This window comes from Silurus meridionalis, chromosome 25 (genome assembly GCF_014805685.1).
Source record: "Silurus meridionalis isolate SWU-2019-XX chromosome 25, ASM1480568v1, whole genome shotgun sequence".
Lineage (NCBI taxonomy): Eukaryota > Metazoa > Chordata > Actinopteri > Siluriformes > Siluridae > Silurus > Silurus meridionalis.
Window position 1 is genome coordinate 13,116,866 of NC_060908.1, and position 25,734 is coordinate 13,142,599.

The window sequence follows — 25,734 nt, forward strand, 5'->3', positions numbered from 1 at the left end:
TGTAATACTGATTTTGGAGGTGCCAAAACGCCCTCCAGGATATAATTAATCATTAGGAGATGATTCATCAAAACCAGGGAAGGAAATAGCAGGTGTGAGTGAACACGGAGGATATGGCTTTGTGAAGCTGAATTTCAACAAACACTAATTAACTTCTAAGGGAAACAATTATTGTTCATCGTTTGCTATTTTATGGCTGGGCAAGGCTCATGGGTGAAGTTAGGCAGGTCTAATATTGTATCAACGCATAAATATGGATACTGGTAAGGGGTGTCAGTCTGATACTAAATGTAAAAAAAAATAAAAAATAGAAGCAAATACCAATATCCAAAAACAGGTGGTGCAATCTTATGCAAGCCTAGTGACAGCAGTCTGGATAGTCTTCCTAACATAAAGATAAATCTTAGCATGAAGGATTACTTGCTAGCTGGGCATCTATGATCAAACGACTTTAAAATGACACAATAAAATACTAATGTTTATATCACTGGACACGTTAAACTGAAATCGCATCCTTCCTCCACTGTAAAGGTTCCCCACATGTTTATTAATGTATCATGACACAAACTTTATGCGGACACTCATTTAATCACAAAGGCCACAAAAGCTTCAGTAAAGTCAGGTAGACTGGGGCGCAGTCAGTGTTCCAACTCATCCCAAAGTTGTTCAATAGTCTTGAGGTCAGAGCTCTGTAGCAGGCCACGCAACATAAGGGTTACTAATCAGAAGATCAGGGATTTAAGCCCTAGTATCGCCAAGCTGCCACTCTTGGGCCCTTGAGCAAAACCCTTAATCCTTTGTGCTAAAGGAGCGCTGTATCATGGCTGACCCTAGGATCTGACCACAGCTTCCTAGCATTGTTGGGGTATGTGCTGTAATGTACATGTGAACAAGAAAATACCCCCCTTTACATCTTCCACTCCAACCCAGGTAATTCAAATCTTCATAGAGCTGGCTGTGCGCAGGGGAATTTGTCAGTATGGAACAGGTTTGGGTCTCGTAGTTCAAGTGAAGACAAAATTTCATGCTTGGGCATCCCAAGACATCCTATACTGTACAACTGCATGCTTCCAATTTTAGTTTAGCTATTTGGGAAACCAAAAATTTGCCAAATGTGGTAAAAAAAAACAATAAATTATTCCGAAGAAGAAGAAAACCGAACCCAAGCTAGCTAACTCCTCATTAAAATAAGGTAACTAATGTTATAAAGAGCGAGCCTATCAGCATGCACATGTACACTAAACTGGGGAAACATTACATGAATTAATACCAAGTAGGTTAATCCTTCTGGTATCCGTATCTATACCAAAACACATGGACTCGTCTTTATTGTGTGAAAGAATGGTACTAGAGCATCCCTGAATCTCAACACAATGTGCTTCATTATAAAACCAAAATGGCTAATGATGTGTGATGTCTTCTAAATAATAAAACCACCATTACAGTGCTGAAAAAAACAAGAATTCAAGTTTAAATGAATGGGGATAAAATACAGTTGGTGCATGATTGTGACAATACCAAAGCTCAACAGTGCATTAGGCAGGTGGTCTGCTCTTTCTCAGCAGGTCATCATGGAGTGTAAACGGATCTGAGATCCCCGGGTCGAGCAGATTAATTCTGCTGCTTTGTGTCATAATGTCACATTCATGAGACGAGGCAGGTACCATGCTGAGCCTGTGGCCAAACCTCCATTATGAGTCTCTAAGCAACCAAAGCCCCCTCTTTCCTCTCTTTCCTGTATCAAACATGGATCAGATACCCGATCAGAGAAGCTCAGATAAAATACACGTGCACACTGTGGGCAGGCCAGGGTGATACTATCTCTGTCGAAAAACTAATGACTTCAACATTGCGACTTGACAGCGATTGCTAAAAGAAGCAAGGATTGGAAGAACAAAAATCATCAAGCAGAATCTGCTAGCTCAGGGTGAAATCAGGACAAGTTGTGGCCTTTAACTGATGTTCCAAAAAGGAGAAAAGTGAAGCCATTGACATTGTGCAAATGAAAGAACTCAGATTACTAATATATACATTTATCATAAGCCGATAAAAATCGATAAGAGCAGCTGGAACTGAAGGACAGGAAGCTCTGTGTGCCTTCTTGCTAATAATTCATGCATCAATTACTCAGTTGTAAAGCATGAGGCGGGCGGAACGCTCATTTAACATGTCGTGCTACATATCACTACCAAACAGACTCTGCTATCGATTTGAGTTATGTTTATCTATTGATCACATTCTGGCATTTGAAAACACGCTGGGCCTCAATTAGAGTGGATTATTGACATAGGGTTTGTAGGTAACATGGGTTCCCACAGAGGGACAACCAAAGAATAACAACTGTGAATCTAAACCAACCCTGAGAGTAGCTTAGTGAGCTTGCTATATTTGGTAAAAAGCTAAGAGGCTTTTTTTATTTTATAGATTGAGAAGCCCTGATGGTGTACATAAATGCGATGGGGTTTCTCACTCAATGTGACAAAGTGGCCAGCATTGTAAAACCCCAAGTTCCTTGAACATTCCTCCAAATGCTTATCACATGAAAACCTGTTGTACAAATTGCCATCGATTAAACAGCATAATGTGCAAAACACACGAACAAACCATTAACAAGCTGCTACTATAGAGTAATATATTGGTCTGGGGTATATATATATATATATATATATATATATATATATATATATATATATATATATATATATATATACCCCGATTAACAATAACATACTCATTGGTAAAAAAAAAGAAAAAAGTTTGAGTGAGCAAGTAAACAGCGAGTTCCCGAACTTGCTGTGTTGGAAGCTGGAAAAATGGTACTGTCAATATGACTGGATCAATGCATTTTCAAAAGTACAGGTTGCTCCTGTTATGCAATAGGTAGTACCTACCAAAAATTGCCCAAGAAAAGACACTGCACTAGTGGAAGAATCATGGGCTCCTTGGGCTCAGTGATGCAAGTGAGGAAAAAAAGGCAAGTCATTTTGATCAAGTCCTACAAGCAAACAGTGTGATTCTGTGGTCAATGTTCTGTTGAGAAACCCTGGATCCTGGCATTTTGTAGATATTACCAGAACACATACCACCTACCATAACATTATTGCTGACCAAGTATACCCCTACATGGCAACTGCCTCTTGCAGTAGCTCAGTGCTTAAGGCTCTGGGTCACTGATCAAAAGGTCAAGGATCCAGCCACAGTATTGCCAAGCTGACAGAGCCCCTGAGCAAGACCCTTAACCATTAGTGATCCGGTTGTGCTGTATCATGTCTGACCCCAGCTCCTAACATCGCTGGAAAATGCGAAGAAAAAATAACACTGTACGTTAAAGTGCATTTGACAAGTATAAAGCACCTTTTTTGCTTTTTCTTATTTTAATGCTTCCTGTCAGACTGCAAAATTAGTTTGAGGACATGACAAAAGACTTCACGACACTGGCTTTAATTTGGCTTCAAATTGAATCCGATCAAGCACCTATGGATGCCCCATTTTTAAACTTACACCACTTTAATTTTTACTAATACCACTGCACACCATTAGAGGTCTTGTGGAGCCCATGCCTAAATGGGTCAGAGCTGTTTTATTGACACACTTTTGATTTCCAGGCCTCATCCTGTCAATCCATTTCTGGTATATGTCTCAAACAGCTAAGATGGCTCTTCCAAGATGACCACCAAATGAAAAGACTTTACCAGCTAGCAACCAAACTAGTTGAGGTATCTGGGCGCATTTCAGTAAGAGTATAACCTATGTGTTAGAAACAGTGAACTGGAACAAATATAAAAAAAAGTCCAATATCTCTCAGGTGATTTACTGTCAAAATGCTTCAGGCTGTGCTGCAAATGACAGCCCCATCCATCAGTCAGACCCCAGTCATGCGCTAGGACCAAACACACTGATCGTTCATAATAGCAGTACACAAACAGCACTCTGCGTTAGAGAGCCTGCATTAACAGTGAACTGACCGTTCATGGACCAGCAGTGATGGATAGAATGATAAATAGACAGATATGAGCATGTCACAGGGCTCTTCACTGATTACAGCTCCATTTACTTCTTTATTAATATTAGAGATGCTTCTTGCTTGTGGAATAATTCATTTCTTCTGGGGAATGGAAAAAAATCCAGCTATAAGATTTGCAAGCAGCCCCAAAAGCTGCTCAATGTCGAATCTATTGAAATCTGAAAGATGTGTAGGACTCACTACAGGATGTGAGAAATTAATCCGGGTGATTTTAGCCCCTTTTATCAACCTGAGGCTTGAAACCACAATCCCCTGGAGTCCTGTTTAGGTATATAAACTCCAGAGGGAATTCAGGTTTTTCCCTAAAGGTACATAGTAGCATGCTCGGGAGATCCTCAAACTACTCAACCATGAAGCGGTGCTGTGGGTTATACTTTTAGCTACAGCAACACGACAAAAATGATAGTGTTTATACTCTTCCGCCAGGTCTCTATTGCTATCAGTTGGCTTAAAAGGAAAATTGGTGGTTGGCTTTAAACATGAAACGGTAGCACCACCGTGGCAAATTTAGCACAGAAAACAATTCCAAGCCCGATCATCATCAAGAAGAGTGTGCGAGGAAAAGCAGCAGGGGCAAGGGTCAAACACCCACAAAACCTCATTAGCATTTTAGCCACCCACTCCAATTCATCAAGAAGCCGCAATCACTCTGGTGCGTAAACACTTTTACGACGCTCGTTCACGTTACGTTTTTGTGCCGAAAAGGGGGGGGGGGTTGTCTGCATGAGGCATTACCGGAAAGATTTATTTGCTCAGAACATAAGATACAAAGTCACGCCTGCAACTATAGTGTCTGGTTATAATGGAATGAAATGAAAGGTGAATGCTGAATACGTTCTGTTATGTCGGTAAAAACAGCACCGAGCAAGGTTTATTTGTTGTTGATAAGACCATTACTTTCAATACAAGTGGCATTAGCAACTTCAAATACCTGTATCTGTATATATATAATATAAACCTGAAATGGGTCAATCTTAGCCCAAGAAAAAGATTGAAAGATAGTCAGGGGGAGGGGAGCACAACAGATCTAGAAATTAATCTCTGACAGTTCCTCAGCTACATCTTACAAGTTAATAACTACTACACCCCTAAAATGTAATACAAGGCTATTTAGATATAAATCTACTTTTCTGTACAGCCACTCTGACAAAGTCTGTTGTTTAAAACAACAGGAAAAAAAACACCTCACATTTATTGTCGAATTTTTTATAACTTGACACATCCTCTCTTTTTTCCTATGTTCGACTTCTATCCCCCTTCCTAACTTTACTCTCTCCTAAGGCGAGCCGAAGTTCTCAGTGCCGCCGCTTGCCATCGATCCTAATGAAGGTACGCATTTAGCCTGTTTAGCGACTCATCATGGCTGCCATTTGTACGCATCGTTAGAGCTCAACTTCCTTTGGCGCTCCCAGAGAAGAGGAAAAGCAGGCTCCGGATCTTCCGCAGCCATCTCCCCTATCGCTGCACACGCCTTGTCTCTGTGTGCTGCTAATCAGAGGAGACGGGAGCGGTATTAATTACGGCTGTTGAGAGGTACAGCTCCTTTCAGAAAATGCCACTGGTTAGTTGCTTGTCAAACGGTCGCAGCTGTATTTTCTCTGGGCTTTGTTTGTATTCCACTTGAAATGGCAGGTCATTACACTGCGATACAGAGAGAACCAAGCTGTGGTGGCAAAACTTTAGACTACATTTGTGTGTAACTGATTTGATTGTGTACATAAATAGTAAATGCAGTCGCTCAGGACCTCAAAACCATCAGGGTTTACTGTAAAGATGTACAATTTAAAAACATTAAATTAAATTTTAATACTTGACTGAAAGTGATATTGGATGACATCATTCCGGTGAAACAAAATAATTTTAATCACAATTTTGCAAATTACTGTGATAAGCAAGGTACTTCTTTCACCTCATGTAGTAATATGCAGGGATTCCAAATTGTTTAAATATGGTGATCCACTATATCTTTCAAACAACCTCCTCCCAAGCCCTGAACTCTGTAGACCTGTGTCCATTACAAGACTGATTAACCATGTATTGAAAGCAGGGGCCGATCTACCAAGGTGGCACGAGAGAAAAAGCATTGTCACCCCATGTGCCACCCCAGCACTGGTATCCCAATGTATAAAATATAAGTTTTATCAGCGCTTCAATGTAATAACATTAAAAAAAATCCAGCACAACCAATCAGCACTGTTGTGTTCACTTTAATTGATGTGAATTACAATAGTTCCACAAAAACAGTTTGTGGACACTTGACCGTATGATTTATACTGTATATGTTTTTATCCCATTCTACATTTAGTCTTCATTGACTGTTAGAATAACCTCCTTCCTTCTGGGAAGACGTTCCACTAAACTTAGTGAAAATTTGGGCTCATTCAGCCACAATGGTATTAGTAAAGTCATGTACTGATGTAGGAGATCTAAGGTGTTCACTGGGGTTGAGGTTAAAGTTCTATAGCAGGCCACTCCAGAACTTCCACTCCAACCTTACACTATATGTTCATGGAGCTGGCTTTGTGCACATGAGCATTGTCATGCTGGAACAGATTTGGGTCTCCTAGCTCAAGTGAAGGGACAATTGAATGCAAATGAATCCAAAAACATCCTACAGAAATGGTGTGCCTCCAACTTTGTGGTAACTGTTTGGAAAAGAACCACATGTGGCTGGAGTAGTCTGGCGTCTCAGTACTTTTGTCCAATCAGGGAATGTAATGACATTTGAGATCTGTAAAATTTGACTGAAACATTATGTTTTGCTGATCTTTTTTTATTTTTTTTATTTATTCTTTTTTTTTAAGTACAATACTGTGGTATGAAAGCACAAAAGCACCACTTCAGCACACTAACAGCATTTTCCACATCGAGGCCCTTTAACTCTATTGCGCTGATAGTGAGTTTCTAAGTGGCTTGGTGAAATAATGGCATGACGGGAAGAATCGAATCGACTCTGGTTCAGAAAGCTTCAGGTTGGTCCGCTTGGGACTGATAGTGGCAGAGGCACATAAAACTCAAGAGCAGCTCCCAGACAGGCATTGGATTAACTGGGCTTTAATGGAATCGCTGCCGACTGCCCATGTCTGGAGCGTGACTGTACTGCTTTGAGGGCTTGGGGAATCAGGAGCGTTTGGTTTTCAATTCTTGGAGCATGTCAACGTGATTAAGACTGGGACAGATTTGCAGGATTAACAAAGCACTCAATTTCGGGGATATCGACATGAAAACATGCATGTAGTCGGTAGCTGAATTTTGCATGGGCCATTCTGAATAATATTCATATTTTCATGTACATATTAGATGGTTAACTTTTCAGTCATAGGACCTAACAACTCTACAGCACTGATGGATCAAAAATACTGTTCTTGCACTTGAGTAAAAGTATTACTTCCCAATTTAAATATGACTCCATAAAAGAAAAGTACTTCCCTGACATTTGAACTTGAGTATATGTACAAAAGTACTTTCTTTTGAATGTAATTAAAAAGCAAAAGTAAACGATCCTTTGTATGGAAAAAAGTTTGTGGATAAAAGTTTTTTGTATGTGTTATTTGAAGATCCTATTCTACATTTAGTTCCCATTCACTTTTAGAATAGCCTCCACTTTTCTGGAAAGATGTTCCACTAGACTTTGGAGTTTGTTTGTGAAGATTTGTGCTTTTTCAGCTACAGGGCGTTAAAATCAGCTACTGATGTAGGTGATGTGAGGATTTCCCACCTGGGGTGCAGTCAACGCTCCAGTTCATCCCAAACGTGTTCAACAGGGTTGAGGTCAGGACTCTATAGGAGTTCACTCAAGATCCTCCAACCCATATAAACCATATCTTCAGGTCTCTTTCTTAAAAAATGTGTGGGAAAAGAAAACAAGTCCTGAATCGAGATTCTTCTTGTCATATTCAGTAAATAAACCACAGAAGCGCTCTCGTTTCATTCTTCCAATTTGGACAAAAGCTCGCCGCCGTTTGACCATGAAGAGCAGAACGCTTTTCATTCATCCCGAATTCCGCAAATCATTCATCACCCTGTGCGGCTGCTGCCAACGCGCGCTGCAACATAGAAATGGCAGAGAATGATGAACCGTCGTTATGTAAGCTGACGAAATGAAAAGACGCAAACTCTGAAAATGTCAAGGTAGATTAAATAAATGAAGGAGGACAGAGGGGTGTGTGTGTGCAAGTGTGTGTGTGCATGTGGAGAATGGCCTCCAGCTTTTGAGAGCAAGAATAAGGCGGAGGAGTGCAGGAGTCAGATGGACCCATGCTGGTGATTTTGGTTCTGGCCATCAGCCAGCTTAAAGTAGGATTTCACATCACATCGTGTGAGCGCTTTTATAGGTTTATTTTATTTTAGGTGTGTGTGTGTGTGTGTGTGTGTGTTCCTGCTTTTTCCCTCCCTCTCTATCCACTTTGCTGTCTGCACCATTACCAATGTATTGAAAAGCAACACCAAAGCTGAAAAAATGAAAAGGTATTAAAAGCACATAAAAATCGAACGGCTCACACGGCAGAGCCGTAAAGCGAGCAAATATAAATGAAAGTAAAAAAAAAAGGAAAAAGTTCACCAATCTTGATGGTTAACCTTGCAATAAAACTGCACCGTATTTACACACAAGCTCATATTCCATCTCCAATTCAAATGTGAACCGTTACTAGAAAATCTATTCATACACTATAAAGACTAAAGTATTGGGACATTTGATGTTTCCAGCCACATGTGGTCCTTTACAAAGTTGGAGGGACATATTTGTATTGGCTTGGATGTCTTTGGATGCGATAGCGTGAAATTTTTCTTAAACCAGTTCCCTGTCACTTATTCCACCTTTGCACAACACCAGCTCCATGACGATATGGTTTACATTGAACACCTTTAGGATGAATTGAAACCAGGCCTCCTTACCTCACCTACATTAGCACCTGACTTTAGCACCACCCTTGTGGCAAATTTCCACAAAATCTAGTGGAATGTCTTCCCAGAAAAGTGGAGGGTATTCTAACAAATCCGGCTTCGTGAAGATATGCTTTACAAAGGTTGGCGTGCAAGATCTTGAGTGGCCTCCTACTGAGCTCTGACCTCAACTCTTTTGAACACCTTTGCGAATCAGTACCTGACTTTACTAACATCCTTGTTGAATAAGCACAAATCTCCCAAATTTAGTGGAACATTTTCCCAGAAGAATGAAGGTAATTTAATAGCACAAGGAGACTATATGTCTCTTGCTCTTTCGTCTTCTTCTATTAGGGGGCGCCACAGCGGATCATCCATCTCCACACCCCCCCTGTCCTCTACATCTGTCTCTTTCAAACCAACTACCTGCATGTCTTCCCTCACCACATCCATAAACCTCCTCCTTGGCCTTCCTCTTTTCCTCCTACCTGGTGGCTCTATCCTCAGCATTCTCCTACCCCATGTCCCTCCTCTGCACATGTCCTGTCCCTCTGATAAACTAATTTCTAATCCTGTCCATCGTCGTTACTGTGCACTGCTGCTGAATCTCTTAGTTTTTAATAGTACAAGATAACAACCGTAAGTTTAGGTTTCTTTTTATGTTGGGACCCATAACTTATGGCCTTTTAACTTAAGTAAAAAATATATATATTTATTTGTAAAGATTTTTGGGTGCAACTCATTATATGATCTATGACATGATGCCGCTGTGGTTCACAGAAAACTTGGCCAAGCCATTTTTTTGTTATTCCAACTACAGATGGCTTTGAGATCTCGCTGTCTTTTGGGAGACCTTTATGGCAGGATTTGTTTTTTTAAAAAGTGGCGTCTATTTCCCACAGGACTACATGGAAGAACAGGAAGAGTGAAAGCACATTTAGAACAACCTAAAGACCTGCTTGTTCAAAAACAGGTGCAATTCAAAATGCACTCTTTGAGCAAAAGTATTGGGACACTTCTCATTCATATGTGGTTCTTTGACAAACTGCTACCACAAAGTTAGCGGCACACAATTATGTAGGATGTCTTTGGATGTGGTAGCATTAAATATACACCTGACTTAAACTAAGAGATGCAAATCTGTTCCAGCATGACGATGCACCTTTGCACAAAGCCAGCGCCATGAAGGTATGGTTTACCTGGGATCTTGCGTGGTCTGCTACAGAGCTTTAACCTCAAGCCTACTAACACCTTTTGGGAAGAATTGGAATGTAGACTGCACCCCAGGCCTCCTCACTTCACCCACATCAGTATCTGAATGAGCACAAGTATACTCCAAAATCTGGTGGAACATCTTCTCAGAAGACTGGAGGTTATTATTATAGCAAATGGGACCTAAATGTGGACTGGGATGTTTAGGCACATCTTATAATGTGTCGACAAACTTTTATCATATATTGTACTTCATTATGAGTTGATTAATGATTACTACCCAATGCTATAGCTCTAGAGAGAATTCACGTAGAATCGAAAGTACATTAGAAAATAATTAGCACAAAGATGAGTGGACAAACACAATCAATGACCCCAACCATACCTTTAGCTTGAAGTGTAATATATAAAATGCTAAACTGTCAGAAAACGGACTGGTGTATTTCCCCGGTGCCACTTAAACGCGAAAAAATAACCTGACACGGCGGTAAAAACGGCAGCGCTTTAGATCGCTACGGGTGAGTTAAAGTCCTCTTTATGAAAAGCATGTGAAGAGAGTGCACAGAGAGCTGTAAAAAAAAGTGAGCAGTACAAATTGGACAGAGAAGCAGGCCAGCGCGCACTGCAAATGAAAGCTAATTGGGCATGTGTGAGCGTGAGCTTTGGCAACGTCCGTTCGATGGCAGCGGGAGACAGAAAGAAAGAAAGAGCTTATTAGAGGAGCACAATAAAAGCGAAACGTGTTCCGTGGACACGCAGCTGACACGAGGAATAAGGAACGGCTGGAAAAGAGCTTGATGATCCTTGAGAACTTGCTAAATCAAGGCTTTTCGTTCTTCAGGAAACTTTTTGAGGTACGAAGGATAAGAGCTCTTCTTTTTCACTAAGCACTCCGGCTTCATAGAACGACACACGCCATTAACTCTATCTTACTTGAAATGCGCTCCCGTGGTGCGGCGACCCGCACATGCAACACATTAACGTCGAAAAACAAAAAAAATTGCTCTTTTTTGAAGCACATTTTAAAATAAACCTAATTCGATTAATTTTTTTATTTTTTTGTTCCTGGTAAATAATATTATACGGAAGCCCTGAAGGGTAACATTTAAAAATAACATTGCGATTCAAATTTTCTTTCTGCTTCAATAAAATGTACGAAAAATTAATCTGACACCGTCAATTTTCCCATTTCAACCCAATTCCTGAATAAATATCATTTTTTAAAGCTTTAAATATTAGATAGCTATATACAAATGTGGCCAAAGACATTTTCTTGGAGACCTTATGCACATACCAACTCTATAAAGATGCTTTAAATGGGTCAGAGTGAAAGATCTTGGCTGGTCTGTTATATCAGTACTAACAACCTTGTGGCTGAATGAGCACAAATCTCCACAGAACCTAGTGAAACATCATCCTAGAAGAGTGGATGTTATAATAACAGCAACTAGGGGACATCTACAGTATTTGACAAGTAGTGACCCAAACTTGTCCAGCACAAATCCAGCTCCATGAAGGTATGGTTTAATGGATTGAGTGGAAGATCTTGAGTGGCCTGCTATAGAGCTCTGACCTCAACCCTATTAAACACCTTTGGGATGAAATAAAGCTCTGACTGCACCCCAGGCCTCCTCGCACTTCATTATCCCCTGACTTTGTAGCTAAATGAGCATAAAGTACACTCCAATATCTACTGGAACATCTTCTCAGAAGAGTGGAGACTATTCTAACGGCAAATAGGAACCAAAGGTGGATATTCATAGTAATCTTATGGTTAGTTTTGTCTATAAAGTGAACATCAAGCTGGATAGAGAAAGCAAAAAAGTTCGTGGAACTGAGCTCAGGCTGTTAATATATATATAAAAGTCAACCATAGAATTAATCTATAGTGTAAGATCTTCAGGCTATGTGGAAGAAAGGTAAGCCGGGTTGATTGTATACGTGATTACTTACACAATGACGTACGACCCTGGTCTATGTCTTCATCCTCTGGAGCAGGGGCCAGGCTGCTGCGCTCACTGCCTAAACTGGAGTGGCTCTCTGACAGGAAGCTGGCTCGGGACGGGCTGCTCAGGATGGACTGCAGGGGCATGAGCGCCACGCTACCGCTCGACTCCGACAGAGCTGATGAACAATGACATTGTGGTTACAAAACAGATCGATTTTTCCTGAACAGTTCGATATGATTTGCTACAACACAAAGCACACGCTTCTACACACCGAGCTCCCAGAGTTACCTGAGTGTCGTCTTTTGATGCCCTCAGGGAGGAAGGTCTTTCTGTCACTGCCGGCATCACTGAGCTCCGAGTCGCTGCCGTCACTTTCGCTCGAATCAACTGTAGAGATGGAAAGAGACAGACAGAAGAGAATGATGAAGCGCAAAAATAAAAGTTGCACAGCCATGATCCTGGCTGTACCCTGTTAATAATCAGACATAGACATAGAAGACATATATGTAATGCTATAAAGGTAATAATCTCCAACAGCCAATCATTTGGCATCTAAAAAGTAATTTAAGTGCATTTTACTGCATATACTGTAATGGCAGAAGTATTGGGACACCCGACACATCTTTTGGAAGCTCTAGCATTACATTTTCAGTCCCCTGTTGGTCTAGTGGTTACGATGTGGCGCTCTCACCGCTGCGGCCCGGGTTCGATCCCATTTCAGGGAACCAACCCCAGCCACTCTTAGTGCCGGTCCCAAACCCGGATAAATGGGGAGGGTTGTTAGGAAGGGCATCCAGCGTAAAACATGTGCCAAATCAAACATGCGGATGATCCGCTGTGGCGACCCCTGATGGGAGAAGCCGAAAGAAAGTTTATTAATGGAGATTGGTGAAAAGCTTCAGGAGCTGCTTTGTAACCTTGTTCATAAAGTCTATCTGGATTCGATACCACCAAAACCTCTGGGCAAAACACCTCCCAGAAAAATGGAGTTTATTAAAACAGGAAATGGGGACTAAATGTGGAATGGGATGTTTAAAAAGTGCGAATCGTACGCAAAGGTGCGCACTATATAGTCCGTATAGTGAATAGATCAGGATTGATTTCCACATGTTGCATGTGAAACAAACGTGTGGTGTAGCTCTACTGGGAAAATCCACTCTTTCTGTGGGTTGTTAATTGGTATTAAAAAATTCACTGAGAATCCCCTGATATTCACAAGTGTCGTTCGCTTAACATTTCCTCAAAAGCTAGGAAATGCATGAGCAAGACTAAGCTGAATGAAGATGGCACTGAACACTTCAAATGATCCCGAATTAATTAATGGAAATGAACAGTGGAGGAAGGTGATGGAAAAAAAAAAGAAAAAACGAAATGAATTAGTAGCAGCACAGAAGAGAAAGCGAGCGCACCGGAGGAGAGATTCAATGTTAAAAAATGTTAATTTTCCCATTTGCTTGAAAGATTTCCTTTTAAATAATTGATGAAATCTAATAAATGTTTGCAATGCAGGATTTTTTTTTTTCTATTACCGTGCATGATAATGGAAGACATCATGAGTTGACAATTTGACGTAGAAGAGCCAGGACCATGAGCAAGGGAAATAAACAGAAACAATACAAAATGTGAGTGTGATTGCCTCTGTCAACCCTTAATTTTATTCTCACCAGGTCGCGCCGGCAGACGTAAGCAGAGGCAGCCGAGGGACGTCTGTGTCACGTGCGTTTGCGGCTGAGCCAAAAATTCAAATGTTCAATTTTTTTTATGTTGATGCATAAAGAAGGTGAGTCTGAAAGAGTACCAAAGCTGTGGCTCTCGAATTTTTCTGCACTCCATCTGCCATGGTTTCAATCAGAGCAGAGGAGATGGGAGACTCTCGCTGTGTATGTGTCTGACTGAGATTTACGCTTCCCCTGCCTCCCTTGCTTCACGACCACACTCTTGTTATATGCACACACTCTACACACACACACACACAGACACACTTATGCTCTGTGAGATACCACCTGCCTCTCCAATCTGGCTTGATGGATTCAGCCAAAGCAACAGTGACTTCTGGCTTACTGCTGACTCACTGTAACCCCTTTCGCAAACACACACACACACACACACATACACACACACACACACATGAAGCTCATTTCGTTTTTTTTTTTAATAACCAAATCTAGCAGAACATGAGTAGATGGAACAAATCTGTAGAGCTGGAAATGAACTCTCTGGGAAAATAGAGAACTAGTGAGAGTCTCAACATGGAGCCACTGAAAGAGCAGTTTGTGCCATTTTTTCCCTTCCTTCATTTGGTCACCAGCAGGTTCTACTCAATCAGAATACACTCGAAGGAAAGTGCTATTTGCCCTCTTTCACATATATGATCTTATTGAACTAGGAGACAAACTAGCCAATCATGTTTCTATGATTGATAGGTGGTAAAAGAGTTAGACACCACTTCCACCTCTTTGTTTACTTGACTCCTGGCCACAAATGGCTGTGATATAAACTTATGATAGGATTTGATGGTGCCTGCTTATGTTCTCTACTCCCTTCTGAATTTTCCAAAACGAAATCCCAAATGTGTTACATGCTCTAATCGGATTGATAGGTCTTTGTGAACTGACACACATATACTGACCAAGGATACATCTGGACACAAATAGGAGTTATAAATTACAACACAGGCCCAGGATCGCCGTCACTGGCGACTGAAAAAAGATAGTGATGTTTTTCAAATGTTCAAGCCTCCATTTTTGGTGTCTATTGGTAACCATAAATTCCAGTTCTTGGCTGAATTAAATGGTATGTAATGTGGTTTTGTTCTGTTCTAGCTTGTACACCTCAAAATGTAATATATTGGACGTTCTGGGATGCTTTTCTGATCACCATGGTATCACCAAAACTGTCTGACCGACCATCCTTCTCAAGTCAAGTCAAGACTAATGTTCTTTGATGTCACTTGTCAAAGTACTGACATGCTATATTTATATATATTTTTTCACCACACTGTGCAAACTTGACATTTCTAAAACCAGGCTGTCAGATAACTTACACCCATTTCTTAGTCGTAGTCAAAAATGAGCTCATTTTCTCTGAAGCTTGCACAAATCGATATTTGAAAATGAGTTTGTGGTGAAGTTTTGGGTAAAAACCTCAGGGCAGCTATCAAGTTTGTATGAAAATCCCACTTTACATTTATTTTCCGGTCGTTCTGGTAAATTAAGCCTTTAATTGGTACAGTTTATCCTTACAAACAACTGCTTAGTCACATGGAATCGCTTGATTTATTATCATTATAAGACAACAATTACCAAAAGCAATGTCATTGTCCTAATCACAGTTTTACCCTTAACAATAGCAACACACCAAAACAATCATACTAAACTTTATAACCTTAATACGATAAAACTGAAAAAATAGAATACAAACTCATAAAAAGTATTTATCAAGGGAATTGGAAATCAATGTGACAATGGACGGCGTATTCACCTCATTCCTTTATACCTATCTTTGCCTTCTGGTATTGCCTCCTTCAATCACATTACAGCCTTGACAGCAGAGGCCCGTGTGCCGAATGAAGAAAAACTCAATAGTGCCGGAGGCTATCTGATTACACTTTCCTCCAATTGAAATGCCACGTGTGTATCGGATTTACAGTTAAAGGTCGTCTACAAGCAAGATATGACTGTTTACGCTATATCAAAGACTAGGGGATAAAAAGTGTAGTGTCTTAGTTGAAGATAAATACAGAGATGAACTTAATAATGTCAGCGAACTCTTTAGTTCCTCGTCAGTCAGGGTTTACCAAACACCAGGGTTTGTATGCAGTGCAAGAAATGAATCAGTGATTGGAATCCAACACTTCGTCTACATATCAGATTTTTATTTGTGTTTGTATATATATCGAATGACAGAAAAGAGACAGTAGTTTGTGCTTACAGGAAGGCTATACAACTAAAATGACCACTGTTTACAGCTGTGCAGAGCAGAAAAGCATCTCAGAATGTACATGTCGAAAGTCGGATGGGCTACAACGACTAAAAACACGTCAGGCTTCACTCCTGTTAATCAAGAACAGAAAAGTGAGGGTACCGTGGACACTGTGGAAGACACTCGAATCCTGCGCCATGTTTGTAGAAAGTAAGTCAGAATTTTACATTAACGAGACGAATCCATGAACCAAACCTGGCTTTTCAGTCTGGTGTGGGGAAACTTTTCTTTTTATACATTGGGCCTCTTTAAACCAATAGGATGGTTTTTAAACACCTGCATTCCTTTATGGTCACAATTTATTCATCTTTTTATGGCTACATCCTCCTGCATATCATGATCCTTTACATTAATTTCACCACTACTTCATCTAATACCTAAAAGAAAGCACATGAGCCAATATAAATGATATATATTTGCAATTATAACCTGTTTTTCAGATAGTTTTTCTTTTCTGCCGGTTTTCTTGTATTGACTTCTAATAAAGAACCACACACCCTATGCCTTTAAGCTACAGCCCCCTGTATATTACATTGTCTTATCAAATACATTTTTTTGGTTAAAACCTGATTTCCGTTTCATTTACTTCAAATATACCTATATAGAATAAAATGCTACCGTAATGCAAATTATTCATGCTGCACAAGCCACAAACAACAGTAGATTACTGCAGCAAACAATGCTGAATTAATTGAAATATTTTAAGAGTAGACATTCAGTACAAACAAATACATTAATGTCAACTAACACAGCTTTCCAATGCAACTTGCACCCAAAAGTTCACATCAAAAACCTGTCAAAGGCATTTGCCAGACAAGCCGACAAAATAATTTCAGCAAAGCTTTTAGGTGAATGCAGTCGGCTTGATACCATTCAATCCATTCACAAAAGCAATTGCGTTTCACACTGACATGCCACGGAAAGAATGCTTGAGAGATGCTGCTTTAATTAGCATTTACATGTAATCTCTTCCTGTCATGTCTCCAGATGCTGTTTGCAATCCAAAGACACCATTTCAACCCCATACAATGTGGACCCAGTTTGTTGGGGTCTTGTTATGCAAGATCTAGCAATAGGGATGATTCTGGAGGATTGTAGGCACCATAAATCTATCATTTATCATACCTAGAAGGCATCCTTTGGCTGATTTTCTTATTATGCAGGTAGGGGCTTGACAAACTTACCCGTATTCCTGACGCAATCTTAATTTATATGCTTGCTTGGAATTCTTCGCTTAGAATGGGTCAATAAAGTTACAGTATGAAACCTAAACTACAGCCACAGCATGTGATTAAATGCAATTTTAAGCTTCAGCAAAACACTCCCACACAACATCTAGTTACACTTCTTCTAAACCTTGATGAAATGCAACGCTGCTGTGCTGATGAAACACAAGAGAGTACTAAAAACTGTCTGGAACTCCAGCCTGGGAGCTGTCAAAGCTGACCATTTGGCCTAATCGCCATTAGAGCTACCCTCAGTGCACATAATAACAGTCGCACCTCCTCGCTGATTAAAACCACCAAAGCCAGATGGGAAAAAAAGATCCGCGCCTTATCTGTGTGCAGCCATATTTGTACGGGTCATCGACCTTCCTGTCTTATCAACAGCCTAATGAGCCCACATTACCCGATGCGAAGCCCATCAGGTTAGCGCATTACCATCACAGATATCTGGTACAGATGCCAAACGCAAGATGTTCATGCAATTCTGATGAGACCCATTTAAAACATTTACATAAATTTAACCTGATTAACCTACAAACATTAATTCAAATGGAAAAGGCCCGGGTCAGGCAAGAGAGAGGGTCGAGAGAGAACAAGAGCGAAAGAGGATGCTAAGAGCTCCTCGAAAAGAGACAGATTGCTTCCACAAATAATACCTGGTACACAAAGGGAGCAGTTTTTCACCAACTGCTTGATGAACATGTTTTGAGGTGCGCTCTTGCTGAAATGATGAAAGGAGGCAAGCTTTGTCTAATTCATTTACCAACACCCAACATTTATTGAATGTCAAAACATATTTAAGCTAATCCTGTTACACTGTTTACTGTTACAGTAGACACTTTAGCTTTACTCAAAAAACAACATTAATATAGGAAATAAATGCAAAAAAAGAACAATTCACTTAAAACTAGCTTATTAATTCGTAAAAGTTTGCTTTTCTTAATTTGCGTGAAAAGTCTTAAAACCAGAGCTACTACACAAGAGAATTCCTCTTAATTCGAGAATTGAAATCATTATATATTCTGTCTTAAAATGTAACAAAGATTACTATTAAAATAAATATTAAATATATTTATGACGCAAAAACAACGCAAAATCATTACTGCTTCTCAATAAAAATGTATTGCAACGTGAAACCTTAAGCATACTGAATAATGTTTGGAATGAGTGTGGTGACTTCATAGTGCAGACTCTTATAATTTGCTATTAGGCTGTAAATAAATGTGTTGGTAACGATATAAAACAAGCTTTATAAATAAATAATACTAATGAACAAGTTCTAAGTGGAGTATTAAGCTTTTTTTTTAATGGGTAACCTTAAAACCAGTTATTACAGATAAAATATAATCGTAAAGGGTTTAAATGATGTCATGAATTAAGCTCAATTTGTGGCTAATCTGCTCTTACATAGTATTTAATTTTTTTAAATAAGATTTTATCTAAAGAAGAGAAAAGAAGAAAGAGGAGAAGATAAAAAAGAGAAGATTTTAAAGATTGTAATGGCTAGAAAGATTGTCTTGACTAGATAAGTTTTATATGAACAGGTCCATCCCAATCAAACCCAACGTCATTGAACATCATTGAATATGTGACAATGTTAATGAAGCTAGAAGAAGATGTGGTAATGAATGTGTAATAAAGTGTGTGTGTGTGTGTGTGTGTGTGTGTGGGGGGGATGGTTTAATGGTCTTGCAGAAGGGGACATAGGGGAAGTATTTCGGTGGTGCTGGGATTTGAACTCACAACCTTTTGATTACAGTGCAACATTATAACCAATTACCCTAATATATTTGCTATCAAGATGCTCAAGTTCATGTTTAAGTTTTTACCAAACAAGTGCAAGAAAAGTGAATCAACACCTTCTGAGTAGGGTTGCAAAATTCTGGGAATTTTCCGGACTGAAAACTTTCCATGGGAATTAACAGAAATATATGAGAATTAAGAAAAAATAATGACAATTAACTGGGGGTTTACAAAACGGCAGCTTAACCTATAACATGGAACTTAAATGTAGTTGAAATAAAAAAAAAAATCTTCAATTTCTACTCTGCACATTCATCCATCACATGCACACAGCACACTTACTGCAGGGCCACTAAGGCCACACCCCCTACTTGCACTGTGTATATGCACATCTTCCATTACATAAAACAGATCATTTATTCAATCCTGCACACAAAATAATGTCATAAAATGTCCAACCTGGCGAGTAAACATGTAAATTACATAAATAATACATAGATTTGTATTAGACTTATGACCAAACAAAATGTTTATATTTATGTTTGTATATGATACAGTTTATATACATTTCTAATTCATTCTAATAAATGTACAAAAATTCCTTTTAATTCCTGGTAAATTTCCAACTTGAAATATTTCCAAAATTCGCCAAATGAAGTTTCCATAGCAACGTATTGTGCAAGTAAGGTGCAATAGTACCATGTGCAATGGTATTAAGAGTTCTAAAATTAAGAACTGCGCAGACACAGTGTTTTAAACAGATACACTATATTGGCAAAGGTTTGCGGACACCTGGTCATAAGGATGGTATGTGCTTTTTGAGCATCACATTCCACATTTAGTCCCAATAATTCCTTCCACTCTTCTGGGAAGATGTTCCACTAGATTCTAGAGTGTGCTTGTGCACATTTGTGCTCTTCAGCCACAAGGGTTTTTAGTAAAGTCAGGTACTGATGAGGAGGTGAGGAGGCCTGGGGGGGAGTCAATGTTCCAATTCATCCCAAAGATGTTCAGTAGGGTTGAGATCAGAGCTCTATAGCAGGCCAAATAAAATCTTCCTCTCCAAAGCATGTAAAGCATATCTTCATGGAGCTCGCTTTGTGCATAGGGACATTGCCATATTTGAACGGGTTTGGGTTTCCAAGGTCAAGTCAACGCAATTTTTTTATTATACCGCATCAAGACGTCCTGTACAAACGTGTCCCTCCAGATTCGTGATAACAGTTTAGAGAAGGTCAGGTGTCTTAATACTTGCAATATAGTGTATGTATGAAATGTACAACAGTTGGCAGTTGGCAGTTGTTGTTTGCAGTGAGACTGTATTTAGATTCTGAGGGTAAAAAACATTCTTCAGCCTGTTGGTTCTGGAATAAATACTCCAGTAGCACCTGCCTGATTGCAGTTTGTTGAACAAGTTGTGTGCTGGTTTACTGGGATCATCTGTGGTTTTTTTGGGCCTTCCTCAGGCACTGTGTGTGGAAGATGACTTGCAAGGCTGGGAGTTTCTGGCTTTAGGGCTGGGTAAGTACCTGGCAAGTACCTGGCAATACCAGGGTTAGGGTTAGGGAGTACTTGACTTTTCTAACACTCTTGTGGCTGAATGAGCACAAATCTCCTCAAACACATTTCAAAATTGTTTCTTGCCAGAAGAGTGAAGGTTATTATAACAGGAAATGGGGACTGATTGTGGAATGGGATGTTCAAAAAGTAGATACAAATCTTATGTTCAGGTGTCCACAAACTTTTGTCTATACAATTGCATATAAATGTTATTTTTAATGCTTATTCATTTAGATACTATTACACTAAAAACAGTAAAAGCACAGTGTAAAGCTCTTTTAAAACTCATATTTACTATGAAATCATAAAAAAAAAAAACCCGATATAATGCCTCAATGGTTTAACACCATGCCGCTCGCCGGGTTGTCTAAAATCGCACCATCATTGTTTTGATGTACGTTGTTTTCGTGCACTGAAATATTGACTCCAAGACATTTTCCCAGCCTGAAGCGTCTTCAGACACCTCAATGAATTCAAAACTCGTTGCGCAACAAAACAAAACATGCAAACAAGCAAAATGTTGCCTTCGGGGGTTTGATAAGAAACCCAGAGACTCTCTGTTTTTTCCAATCAGAAACGTGTTGTTAGAAAAACTGAGCTGAATCAATCATCCTAACAGCCGGTAAATAGAAAATGAAATAGAAACAAGACTTTTCCAAATGGATGCAGGCTAACGTTCATTCTTCATCACGCGTACATGCAACTACGAAACAAAGCATTTACTGTTATATCGCAAACGTGGGCCATCAATGCTCCAGACTTCAGTTCCCGTAATAATCCCCATGTTGAATTAAGCTCCTCGTGACAAACAAACGCTACTCAGATTTAAACAAAAAACATCTGAGCTGAGTTTACCTACACTGTAGTGGCAAAAGTATTGGGACACCATATGTGATTCGTCCACAAACTGTTACCACAAAGTTAAAATAAGATGTTTGGATGTGCTATTTTACATTTTCCCTTCACGTGAACTACGAAACCCAAACCTGTTCCAGCTTGATGCCACTGTTGTTCACCTAGCAATCTCCATGAAGATATCCATTACATAGGCTGGAGTGGAAGATCTTGAGTGGCCTGCTATGAAGCTCTGACCTCTATCCTTTTGAACACCTCTGACGTTACTAACTTTCTTTGACTTTACCTTGACTTTAATAACACCAATTTAGCTGAATGAGCACAAATCTCCACAAGCACACTACAAAATCTACAAAAATTTCATCTTCTCAGAAGATTATTATAACAGGAAATGGGGACTAAATGTTGGATGGAATGTTCAAAAAGTAGATACAAATCTTATGTTCAGTTGTCCACAAACTTTTGTTCATTTAGTGTAGTTATCACAGCTATATTATACGTAGCTTACATAACAACATGATGCTCATATGCTACATGTTAAGCCCTGTGAAAAACATGAGAGTGTGAAAAATAACACATGTGCCTTCGAACAGAACAACCAGCATATGTGTGTGGGCATGTATGAGGATACACGAGGATGAGCCGTAGTCATATTCATATCACCTGCAGTCATTTTTAGCATTAAAGCTTGGCAAAAGCCTGTGGGTTTTGGGGTCAAAAATAAATATACACCGTAGCATAATTATGCTCAAGCAGTATTAGCATTGAGGAGAATTCAAAAATTGTTTCACAGTTTTCTAAACAGTACATCTGTTCACGCAAGGTGTCTACCTGTGCAAGAAAAAAGAATGTTATATATGTCATACACACAATGTGAAGTACTAAGAACTCTTTTATACACTATATCGACAAAAGTATTGGGACACCTGAATTTTCCAGCTATATGTGGTTCTTCCCCAAACTGTTACCACAAACTACGAAAGTTTAAGAAGTCTTTGGATGTAGTAGCATTAAACTTTTCCTTCACTTGAACTAGAAGAACCAAACCTGTTCCAACAGTGAGCTTCAATAAAAACTTGGTTTACATTTGTAAACCCTGTTGAACAACTTTGGGATGAATTGGAATGCTGACAGCACCCCAGGACTTACTTTATTAACACCCATTTTTAGCATTAAAACTAAAATTTAGTCACATTCCATTTTAGCACAATTCTTTGTAAATAGAAATGTTTTTTATTCAAAAACTTTATTACCTGACTATTTTGCTGCTACTATAACTAATAAAAATTGTTTCTCGATGAACAACAAAAAGATTCTAAAATGACTTGAATCTGTAACAGAGTCATTAAATCTGTGTTGTTCAGATTTATAATGCAGTATGAACTGAATAGATTAAAAAAATGATCTGTTACAACTAAACACGACCACAGCTGCACTCAGAATGCAATTAAAATCAATTTTAATCTGATCTCACGCCACTTCAGAAGCCACGTTATTTGGGGTTAGAAATGCAGCAGGCCTCCCAATGTACATTTAAAAACCAAAACCTTTTCTAATGGATTACGTATAATGCTTGTGGTCTATGCTGGAACAAAGTTGGTACAATATTGTAATCCACAATGTAGTACCGATCTGCTACAAATAAGGCATAATACAGGAAACTGTTTAGCAGATGCTGCACTAATGAGCTTGATTTCCATATGTCCGTACACACTTTCTTTTGTTTGGACTACAGCACATAAGTGAATGTGTGAATTTAATCAGGATGCAATCGAGATTCAAGACTCTTGCAAATGCACCGGTGTTTAAGAATAGAATAGAATAGAATAGACAATAGTAGAATAGAATAGATAATAATAAAATAATAAATAATAACATACTATTAGAATAGAATAGCATACTATAAAATAGAATAGAATAGAAGTGTAAGAAATTAAAGAATTGAATTAAATAAAATTGTAAAGAATAGAATACAATAGTTTAATATTAAATAGAATAGAATAGAATAGAATAATGTAATATAGAATATAATAGAACTAAACAGAATAGAACAGTGTAAGATATAACGTAGAATGTAATGTAGAATAGTAAAGAATAGAATAGAATTGAATAGAATAGAATAGAACACAATAAAATTGTGTAATATAGAATAAAATAGTGTAAGTTAGAATAGAATAGAATAGAATAGAATAGAATAGAATAGAATAGAAAAGTGTTCGAAAATATAGAATAGAATTAAATAAAATAGTAAAGAATGGAATAGAACACAATAGAATAATGTAATATAGAATAGAATAATGTAAGTCAGGATAGAATATAATATAATAGAATAGTGTAATATTGAATAAAATAGATTAGAATAGAATAATGTAAGTTGTAGAATAGAATAGAATAGAATAGAATAGAATAGAATAGAATAGAATAGAATAGAATAGAATAGAATTAGGTTAGACATTAAATAAAACAACTCCACCTTTCCTGTGGGCCCATGTGTATGTGATTGGGACACTCCTAGCCACTGGCTGCTCCTCTCTCATTATCACAGGCCTCCTGTCCATGAATGAGTCCTTCTCTGGGTGAATAAACTTGGGCAGGGCCTTGAAGAACCAGGCACCAGAACGCTTCCAAACCTGGGAGTAGAGAGAGGGAGAGAGAAAACCAAGTTTTAAAAAAATACAGTGAACTGTGATATTTCAGGGGAAAACGTGTATGTAACCATCACTGGATGTGGGTGTAACACTGGAAGGAACTTGAGTAAGTGTGAATGAGGTTCAAGAGTACTGAGAACAGCAAGTATCTGACACAACATTGTTTCTTAGAGCTGTGGTTCTGTCTTTTTTTTAGTTACACTGGCAGAAAACACAATCCATTACTATTATAATCATATAACGTCTAGATTTGTAAACCACATCTATTTCAAGGAGGACTTTCTTCCAATTTAAGTGATTCCTGGCTCTGAAAACCCCTGTCTTAAAGAGATAGGGCTGTTAGGTTCAAGCTTTTCCTTTGTGTGTAGTGGCTTTGGATTCGTTTCTGAGCCAGACAATTGGTCCAGACATTCGTTCTGCCCTGGTCTGAACACAGGGACCAGACCCAGCCATAGTGGGCCGCTAAAAATAATTCACTTTCATCCAAAAAGCCCATCGAGTCACCCTAATGTGCAACAGCCAGTGTCAGACGATGATGGATGTATAGCCAGGGCTTCTAATCAAAGCAGAAAGATGCTTCACAAATCGTTCTCACAGAACCAAAATGGACAATACCGTAAATTCCGATGATGGCCATCAAAACGTGTCGGGTTCTTTTGTAAATTGCAAGTACATATGATGAAAGGTTTGTGTTTTAAAAAAAAAATAGCTTCATGGTTCACTCTCAGGTCTGGCAGATGGCTATATAGTGACAGACAGCAGGTGCTAAAATGTCAGGGTTGATAGCAGCTGCTGCCATCGGCTTGGCAGGGACCATTACCCAGCTGGAAAGACTCAGCAACCGTCTCCATCACCCGAACCTCCGACATGCTGTGAACCAGCCATGCTGATGCAAATGTACGGCGCCTCGAAGTCTCGTCTCCCCACGCCGCCGCCACCAAAAAAAAAACACTTTTGGGTACTTCAATGGGAACTCCATGCAAAGATCACCAGCTGTTATCACTTGCCCTATCAATCCAGGAATGAGATAAGTATTTAAAGCACATTTTAAAAATGGCGTTACCAATAGCTGGGAAATGCTAGTTATAAAGGAGATGTAAAAAAAACATCTGCCCTTGGATTTTGGACATAACACTCTTCCTGAAGGTCACCAGGATGGACTTAAATAAGAAGCTTTCTTGCTTTCTTTCTGTTGGACTACAGCACATAAGTGAATGTGTTTGAATTGAATTAGGATGCAATCGAGATTCAAGACTCTTGCGAGTGCACCGGTGTTAAAGAATAGAATAGAATAGAATAGAATAGAATAGAATAGAATAGAATAGAATAGAATAATAAAATAATAACAATAAAATAGAAATAGAGTAAAATAATGTAATAGATAATAGACAATAGTAGAATAGAATAGATAATAATAAAATAATAAAAAATAATAATAATAGAATAGAATAGCATAATATAAAATAGAATAAAATAATGTAAGAAAATAAAAAATTGAATTAAATAAATTTGAATAGAGTAGAATAGAACACAATCAAATAGTGTAATATTAAATATAATAGAATAGAATAAAACACAATAAAAGTGTAATATAGAATAGAATAGAATAGAATAATGTAATATAGAATATAATAGAACTGAGCAGAACAGAA

At 38.8% G+C, this 25,734-nt stretch overlaps 1 protein-coding gene across 3 annotated transcripts in view; it reads right to left on the minus strand.

Annotated features, from left to right (window-relative positions):
- Nucleotides 1–25,734, minus strand: part of doc2b (double C2-like domains, beta) — a 160,423-nt gene that overhangs the window by 107,540 nt on the left and 27,149 nt on the right. For all 3 annotated transcript variants that reach the window (XM_046838803.1, XM_046838802.1, XM_046838805.1), the window contains exons 6-8: nucleotides 23,908–24,064; nucleotides 12,358–12,456; nucleotides 12,074–12,244 (exon numbers count right to left, since the gene is read on the minus strand). In XM_046838803.1, the coding sequence (XP_046694759.1) occupies nucleotides 12,074–12,244; nucleotides 12,358–12,456; nucleotides 23,908–24,064 (427 nt within the window). The remainder of the gene's footprint in view (nucleotides 1–12,073; nucleotides 12,245–12,357; nucleotides 12,457–23,907; nucleotides 24,065–25,734) is intronic.